Source organism: Limulus polyphemus, unplaced genomic scaffold, assembly GCF_000517525.1.
Source record: "Limulus polyphemus unplaced genomic scaffold, Limulus_polyphemus-2.1.2 Scaffold1154, whole genome shotgun sequence".
Lineage (NCBI taxonomy): Eukaryota > Metazoa > Arthropoda > Merostomata > Xiphosura > Limulidae > Limulus > Limulus polyphemus.
Genome location: NW_013666764.1, coordinates 250,464 through 259,607, shown reverse-complemented (window position 1 = coordinate 259,607; position 9,144 = coordinate 250,464). Strand labels below are relative to the sequence as shown.

General features: G+C 31.9%; 1 protein-coding gene across 2 annotated transcripts in view; it reads left to right on the top strand.

Moving 5' to 3' along the window:
• LOC106462380 overlaps positions 1 to 9,144 on the top strand; it is a 55,478-nt gene that overhangs the window by 12,637 nt on the left and 33,697 nt on the right. For both annotated transcript variants that reach the window (XM_013922308.2, XM_022389633.1), the window contains exons 7-10: positions 1,489 to 1,583; positions 3,149 to 3,310; positions 4,512 to 4,689; positions 5,684 to 6,314. In XM_013922308.2, coding sequence (XP_013777762.2) covers positions 1,489 to 1,583; positions 3,149 to 3,310; positions 4,512 to 4,689; positions 5,684 to 6,314 — 1,066 coding nt within the window. The remainder of the gene's footprint in view (positions 1 to 1,488; positions 1,584 to 3,148; positions 3,311 to 4,511; positions 4,690 to 5,683; positions 6,315 to 9,144) is intronic.

Sequence of the window (9,144 nt, the reverse complement as noted above, 5' to 3'; positions counted from 1 at the left end):
AAATATGAAATTCAAAATTAAATCATGCTACGTACTGTGTATAGTACGGTGGCACCGGAAATGAAAGTGGCTACAGACAGATATAGTAGCAGGGAAGGAAACAAGTTACGGTAAAATATTGTCCAAAAATATGAAATTCAAATATGTTTTGAATATGCCTTTACTCTACAGATCTAATTAATTAACAATTAATTGGTTAGCAATTTTGTAACTGGTTATTTGTGGATAACACAAAAAATCTAACTGTTAATGGTTAATCGTTTAATCGTGAAGGCCCTATTAACTAGTCAGTTATTTAATGTTTATATGAAACAACAACAATTTATCTTATCTTCAAACCTATCAATAGGATGATTCAAACTTCAGGTAATACCAAAGATAAAATAGATTTAATTGATGGAAATGGGATTTACAAAATATAATGTGAGTATGATAGTATTTCTATTGAACAAACTAAAAGGAACTTAAAATAAATATTGCAAAAACGTGAAGGTTAAGAAAGAAATAATAAAATTTGAATTTTAGCTATTGAAGAACGTGTACAAGTAACACATTATATTAGGGGATAAAACCATAATTTTAGCTCAACCTAACAGTTTGATTGCTAAAAACATCTGTGAATCTTTAAAAATAATCAAATTTATAAAGATTATGTAATATTAAATGGAGATGAAGATCCAGTTAGTCATTGTGTTAGTGTTTTGTGTGATCCTCTGTGAAAGGTCATTCAACAAGTTACGTAAATAGTGGCAAGTGTAGTGTCACGTGAATTGTTATAAATCTGTAAATATTATACTTGTGCTTGCAAGTTACTCCTGAGTATTTTTTTCTACATGGAGCTTAGGCAGCAATGCCTGAATTATTCATAAAAATGTCTCATAACAATTCAAATGCCAAAGATTCACACTGAACTGGATTACATCAAGTGCATACTTTGGATGTTTTTAGATCAGCTTCTGTAACTTCCTGTTATTAAGGTGCAAGCCTTCCATGTTTCAGCAACACATTGACATGTCAAACACATTATAAAGAAGCATGAATGACCAGCACTTGTGTAAAATATAAAATGATATAAATAAATAAAATGAAACATTTATCAGTGCATGGTTAAAACATCATTCAACTATTTTAGATAATTAGTGATATATATTAGATGGTCACGGGTTTTTTTTATACGAGTATATCATGCGATATTCAATAGAAGTTTGATATATACTGCTGATTTTTCACATCCTCTAGAACCTGCAGGATAAAAACTGGTGTTGATGCCTCTTATGTTGCTAAAATGGACATTATGAAATCACTGGAAGTTTCTAATTGATGCTGTGTGTTCTTTTCACTTGTTTTTCTACTGTTGTATTACTAATAAAATTTTATGAGTAATTTAGAGAGCTTTCTAAAATAAAACTTTTCTCATGTTACAATTGAATCAGATTTAAAGAGAAAAATATTTTTGTTTTGTATAAAAATGTTTTCCTTCTGATCCAGGCTTATCAGTAGAAGAGATATTTAGAATAGATCTGGAGGTAGTTGAAGGAGACAACTGTAGAATTGCAGTTGTATCTGTTCCTGGCCTTTTAGAGGTAATTTTACACCTACCATTTGTGTTGCTATAGTTTTTTCTCTCGCATATAATTATACCCCTCTTCCTGGATCTGCCCTGACAGTTGTACTGACATTATTTTACTTCATCCAACTCTTTCAAATATATATTAAGTTTGTTTAATCTGTATCAGATGTTTATGTTTGATTCTGTTAATTTAATTGTATATATGAGTGATCATGATTTCTAAATAGAATAATATCGATTCTGTTAAAAACTTGCTTTTCCATCTATGTATTTTGAACAAGGTCACAAATCAACTATTAAACGTAAATTCCTCTTTTCAAAGACCAACAACCATACCACCAAAACTGATCTCATAAAATAAGAGATCTTTATGATAAGCCCTAACATTTAGATGTCAATTAGTATTATGCACGTAAGGAACAAGTGGAGTCTGTTATTCCCCAGTCTCTTACATTTCTCTGATTCAACATGTGATTGAAATTATCTCCCAGTCACTTTACTGGATCTTAACAGCAATTCTTTCAGTAATAAATACAATTTTTTTGTTAATATATATAGACTTATAAATAAATGTTTTTTAAATTCTCTGGTTTTGAAAATTTGGACAATATTTTACGTTTTATGTTTTTTTTTTCTGATGAAATAATCAATTCTTCATAATTGAATAGAATTGTTTAAACATTTGTTTAACAACAAGTGAAAGCTTTAAATGGTCTATTCTTTCATTGGGGGTGTCTGTGAGCCAGACTAGTTTTGGGGAATTCCACTCCTTATCAGTGACCCTAGACACTACCACCAATGAAACTTCAGACCAAACCAAGACTTTATGGTAGTGAGGTATACAAAAATCGAAATACTGTATTTAAGTGCTCTACACTCACAAAAAAAAGAAACACTTAAATACACCATTTCGAATTCTTCATAATATTGTTAGAAGATACAACTTGGCCAACATACCCTACAACAGTCCTAACATTGAACTTGCGTCATGGAAATTAATTAAGAAGTGAGTCTGATTCATTTACCATGAACAAGTTGTATGCAAAATTGAGAAAGTTATAATGTTTTATTACACCCATAAGCATCATGTAGCAGGCTCACAAGTTGTATGCAAAATTGAGAAAGTTATAATGTTTTATTATACCCATAAGCATCATGTAGCAGGCTCACTAGATTTTGAAATACTAACGTATCAATTTAACACCGCAGTATATCATTGGTTGCTACCATTTAACTTAACGGAAATTGAAACAAAAAAAAAGTTATTTCGCGAAAATTGTTTGTTTGTTGTTAAACAGAAAGCTACGTAATGGGCTATGCTGCCCACCACGGGTATTGAAACCTGGTTTGTAGCATTGTAAGTTTGCAGACATACTGCTATGCCACTGGGGGGGCTTGAAAATGAATCAATTTAAATATGTAATACTGACAATTTGCATTCATAAAAGGTTCTTTGACATTATATTTGAGTATTTTATTGGCATGATATATTTTAATTGAAGATGAAAGAAAAATAGATAAATGGATGTTGTAAGAAGTGTGTTCTTCTATGGGTACTAAAGTTTTTTTGTTTTAAAGAATCTACAAGAAGAGTTGAAGATGACCACTGTATTGGAAGAGTTCTGCACACGAAACAGTTACAATGGTATAGTGATTATGACCATTCACATTGACGGTAATACACACAAAATTCAAAGACAAATAGCTGTGTTTGCATCAACCTTGGCTCTCAGACAGCAGGTTAGTAACAGGCATGAATACAAGAAATTATATGATCAAAATGATAGTTTAACAAGATATTTTCTGAGACCTGAACTGTAATGATTATTTTAGTAGTATAGTTAGTATATGAGATGCGACACAAATAAAAGTTTTTTTTTTTTAGCTATACTCTCTATGAGCGTGAATTGCATAAATATATCAAAACATGATGAAGTAACTGTTATCTGGTTTCAAATATCATTTGACAGTAAATTGTTATTTAACACTAATTTGAGCATTTTATTTATTTATTTACATCTTTATAGATAACTTGAAATTCAAAATAATTTTAATTTTTTTGAAGTATTTTTTTCCTTAAAAGAAAACTAAGGTGGTGGATAATACTTTGTTCAAAATACTTAACTTAAGAAGCTCCATCTTCAAGTAAGTGTTCTTATTTGGAGATGGTTTTTTAAACAACTTGGACAGCATAACTGTCGAAAGAGGTTTTTATTCCTTAAATTTTAAAGGCTATCATAGAAAATAATTTTGGTTATATAAATGCATTTAATGTTTGTAGAGTCAGTAGTGTTAGAATTTTAATGAATTAATTGTTAAACACTAGCATAATTGTCATTATCTTCAGATACAATTTAGGAACATTTCAATTTGCATGTATTATGTATGTGAAAATAATATATCTCTAACATAAATTACACAGAATGCCACATAGCTACAAAACTGTGGGAAAGCTATTTTTTGTTCCTTATACCCTTTTGAGAAAATGCTACTGTATAAAGACAGAGCAACAAGAGGAAAAATAGGTTTAGCATTTTTGTGTAGAGTGCCACCTTTTCTTGAAGTGATGATAACTTTCTTCTCGTCATACAGTATTATGGAAAGATTGTTGAAAAGGTTTAAAGCACACATTCTTTCTGCCATCATTCTAGAATGGTTAAAGATGTAGAGTTACCAAAACTTTCTATAACTTCTGAAATGTACTGAAAATTGTGTTAAAACATTTTTCTTTATAAATAAGTTAATATAATTTCTGAATTTCATGTATTTCTTGGAAACTTCATTTGTTTTACTTAGATCTCAAGTATTTTGTTTTTACGTGGCAGTTTAATGGAGGACTTGTAATGTCATCTCAGAAAATTTTAAATGTTGTTAAAATTATCAAACTTGTCTCTGAGCTTGAAGTGTTAGTAAAGTTTTTTTGTTCACTAAATATCATCAGCTAGTGGCCACATTACAATCAGCTCAAGAACCAGACTTGCAATTAAAACCAATACATGTGGGAGTACCCATTCTGCTTTCCTTCAGCCAAAAGAACACCACAGCTTCAATGAAAACTGTATTGCACCTTATGAAATCCCTAATTCAAGATTTATCTGCCAGTAGCCATTTGAGACAAGGTAATATTCATGATGTTACAGAAACGTGTTGGTTCAATAAATCAATTTAACACAAATATACGATACCCTATAACCTGAGCACTTTTAAAGGTCCACCTTTCGAAAGCACTCAGGTTATAGGGTATCGTATTCTTGAGACAAGGTAATAATTATAGTTAAATAGTAGGTAAGATCCTTCTTTTTCTTGTTGATCTCTCACTATTGTCAAATTCTCATTATATTTGTATTTTTTAATCAAATTAACCAGTCTTCAATTTCTCAAGAGTCAAAGTTGACACACACACACACACTCAGAATAATCCTTTTGTAACAAGAGCCACAGTAATGGCTCAGTCAGGGTAAACTTTGTAACAAAAGCCATGAAAAAACAAGAAGAAACATCATTACTTTACACTCTTATTGACATCAAGTACAGTTACTGGAATTTTTAATTTATGAACCATTAATGTTATGTCTTCCCATAAGGAACACACGTAAAAAATTATGAATTTTCTACCTTAAGTACGAGTATTTGTGAAAATATACAAAAAAAAAGTTGGGATAATACAATTTAATATCACATGTATCATTCATAATGGAATCCAAGTAGAGAAAACTATTAAATTACAAATTTTGTTTCAATTTATATTATAACATATATATATTGCATGTACTTAGATAAAAAAAACATTACATTATGGTAATTGTTTTAATTTAAAAGTTATGTAAGTTCAAAAATTTAGGATTTTCTGAGCTTACACTGTATTTCAGGTCCTATTCAGAACATAAGAACGTTATGTGAGTACATGTAACTCTTTACATTTCTAGTCATTTTATTTGAAGCAGAAATTCCAAATGTTTATCTATAAGTCTTTTATAATATACTACTGAAATGAAAGACAGTTTTGAAGACTAATAACTTTCTCCTCAGAATTTGCAAAACATGCTTGTGATACTAACAATCCCTACAGTGGTTCAACCATTGTAACTCCTGCTCTTCTTATTGATGTTTCAGGGAAACCACCCAACTCTCAAGACTCATCTGCACAAAACTCCTGTCCTTACACACCTCAGAACAGCTTTGTGGATGATACATTTCACTTGCACAACACCATAGTGAAACAACCAACCTTGCTTCCAAACTTTAATAACAAAGACATGGTTGAAAAAGTAAAGAAAAAGAGGGGAAGACTGATGGAGTTTGATCAAAAACTGGAAGTTTCAGAAATGAAGGCTTTTCCTTTGGCTCCAGAAAATAGCTTTGTTGAATGTAGTTTTGATTCAAATGAACCATGGAAAGAGTCAAGTGTTTCATCTGGTGAGTTGTTAGCAAAAATGCAAGACAAAGAAGCTACTTTACCTAACGTTCAACAATTTAATAGTGAGTTTCAGCTGAATAATGGTAATGATTCTGTAAATAAAGTAGAAAATGGTAATCGGGTCTTGTCAGAGTTACTTACTGTTGGAGATAAGATTGAAGATGCTCCAGATTCGGGATGTGCCGATATATCCAGTGGTGAGGTATCATTTGAAGTTTCTAAATCTCCTGGCTCCCTTGAGGATATTTACAAAGTGTCAGAAAACCAAAGAAATGGATTTGCACATGGAGAAGACGTATTTTCTTCGATGCAAGTGAAGTCTTTCAAGTAAGTGTTATATTCTTTATTTGTATTCGGGATCTTGGTATTATAGTATTTTATATGTTTTGTTACAACCAAAATGGATAAGCATTTATAGAAATATTTTCACTAGCATGATGTTCTCCAACTTAAAAAGAGCATTATTTTCAGTTTGTGCTGTCCCTTCATTAGGGGAGAATATAAGATAAGTGGCTGATATACCCATTTAATGCATGGGGAATACGTAGGGGCCTCCAGGGAATGATATGGGGGGTTAAATCCAGTGATCATTACAGGGTGCATGCCAAGTGTGATTGAGATTGGTCAAAAATGAAAGTGTGAAATGTGGAAACAGACAGAAAGGGGCCATTTAGAGAGTGACATGGGGGGGGGGGGCAGATTCAAACACCAATCCCACATGACACACTTCTAAGGACTCTGTACATGCTAAGTTTGAGTGAGATTGGTCCAACATTTGCAGCCTCAAAACAGCTTCTGAGACCATGGCCCATGTTACTTCCCGCACAAAGTCATATCTGTACCCTGAGTTTGAATGACACTTCTACTTTATGCATGTATATATATATAAGTTTCTTGTATATGTATGTGTGTGTGTTGTCATATTTTTTCACACCTTAGGCTGTAGGTCTTTGTTTAGACATTCTTTAGGTAAAATAATGTATTTTATGTACTCTTTATTAAAATTATGTATCAGTTTTGATTAGATTTCATAGACTGGCAACTAAGCATAGAAGCTTCGGAAAATAATTGATTAATTTCTTTTGCTAGCATAAATCATCTGGAATTGTAAGCAATTATAAAGTATGCCTTTAGTTTCAAGTATGTCTTTGAGGGCAATCAATTTTGATTCATTCAGACAGCTTTACATAGAAATTTTTCCATTTCAAGATTGCCTTGTTTCTGGAATCATTACTTTTAATGCCTTTGTCAGTTTTCACATCCTCAGTAAATGCTAAATCCAGAGTTGTCTGTTTCATTTTAGGTCCTCATTTTGACTGGGTTATTCATTGATTGATGCTTTTGCCATCACAAACCCCTTAATTTTTAATCTTTAGTTCCATATCTGTTAGTCGTGGTGGTGGATGTTGTTAGTTAGGTGCTTATTCTAATTGTTGTTTCAAATCCTAAACTCTGCATTTGATTCATTCCATTTCTCGGTGATGACCTGACCTACATTGACTTCCTCTCTCTCCTCCGTCTCTCGATGGTTGATATAACATTCTTTGTTGCAATAGTATTGTACGTCAGAATTTCATCATGATGTCACTTGCCTTTGATTCCATGGGGCTGTTTTCTGGTCCTGTGTTTTGATAAGTAGCTCTTTCTTTATGGATAGTAGCACTTCTTTTGACCTTTTCTAACCATTTTTATTCTTTACAGATTTATCAGTCCAATAGATGAAATTTGTGTTGCAAGTATCACGTTCATAAGCTTATTTCTTTTCGAAAGAGGTGTTTATTTTTCAAATGTTAAAGATTAATATCAGGTTGTCATATGATACCTATTTTGTTTTCTTCTTGGCCATTCTCTTTTCTAGTCTGTCTTCTTTTAGGACTCATATCCCTCATCTTTGTTTTTTTGCCTGAAGCATCTTTTCCTTTCCCACTTCCTATTAAAATGGGATACCAAGTTTATTATCTATGTCCTAGCTCTGTCTGTATTCAAATCTTGACATCTGATGGTGCTTGAGACCTTTTCTTGGAGACTTTAATATTTTTCCTGCATCTGCATATTATTGCCCTTATGTTATTGATGAATCTGGACTTCTTACAGCTCATGATGGTATACTTTTCTCTAAGTTTATCTTTTTGTATAAGACTTTGGCAACTTCTGGGTGGTAATAAGATACATTTATGTATGTATATATATATATATATATATATATATATGTATGTGTGCGTATATGGGCGTGTGTGTGTGTGTGTATATATATATATGTGTATGTGTGCGTATATGCGTATTATGTATGTATGTGTGCGTATGTGCATGTGTGTGTTATGTATGTATATATGTATGTGTGCGTATATGCGTGTGTTTATTATGTATGTATATAGGTTTATATGGATAGATTGTTATGTATTGTTCTTATCTCCGCCTATAACATTCTTGCTTTCGTCCCGTCGTCACTGCGATACCTAAGCTCATGAAACTTTATTGAAGAAAGTACCAGTTTTACTAGAAAGCCGTTTATTATCTCATTGTTTCATGATTGTGTTTTCTGATGTTCTTGACTCTAGAACCTATGTCTTCATGTCATCATCCTTCGTTGTTGACCCGTTCTTGCTCTGAATCTTTGTCAAAACATTTCCTCCTGAATGTAATAAATAGTGGCAGGATGTATTTAAAAAAAAAGAGCATAGTGTTTTCTACTTTTGGGGGGGGTAGAAAGTTTTGTGAAGCCAAAAGTGGTTTTTAGTAACTTAGTGAAATGCTGAAACAGTCGTGATCGACCAATAAAAGGTATCATAAGGTGAGAGTACAAACAGTAGTTCAGTTTGTATTAGGGGGGGGGGGTGAACCTTTTATGAAGGTCCAAGGACCACGATTTACACACAAAAATGATATGTTTATTGTAATTTAGCTTAAAACTGAAAACAACAACAACATCTGAAATCTTGAAAGAATAAATACTAATATTGTAGACCTATAAGATATTATAAATGTATAAGGTAATAGACACTACCAGAAAAAAAACAAAACGATAAAGCAACACGAAACAAAAATGAATGCAGTATTCACCGTTATTATTTTATTCTGAGTAATTAATACTTTTTACTCATGTCTGTAGTCGTTGTAGTCTAATGGTTATCAATAAAATAAAAACCGTCTCATGTTT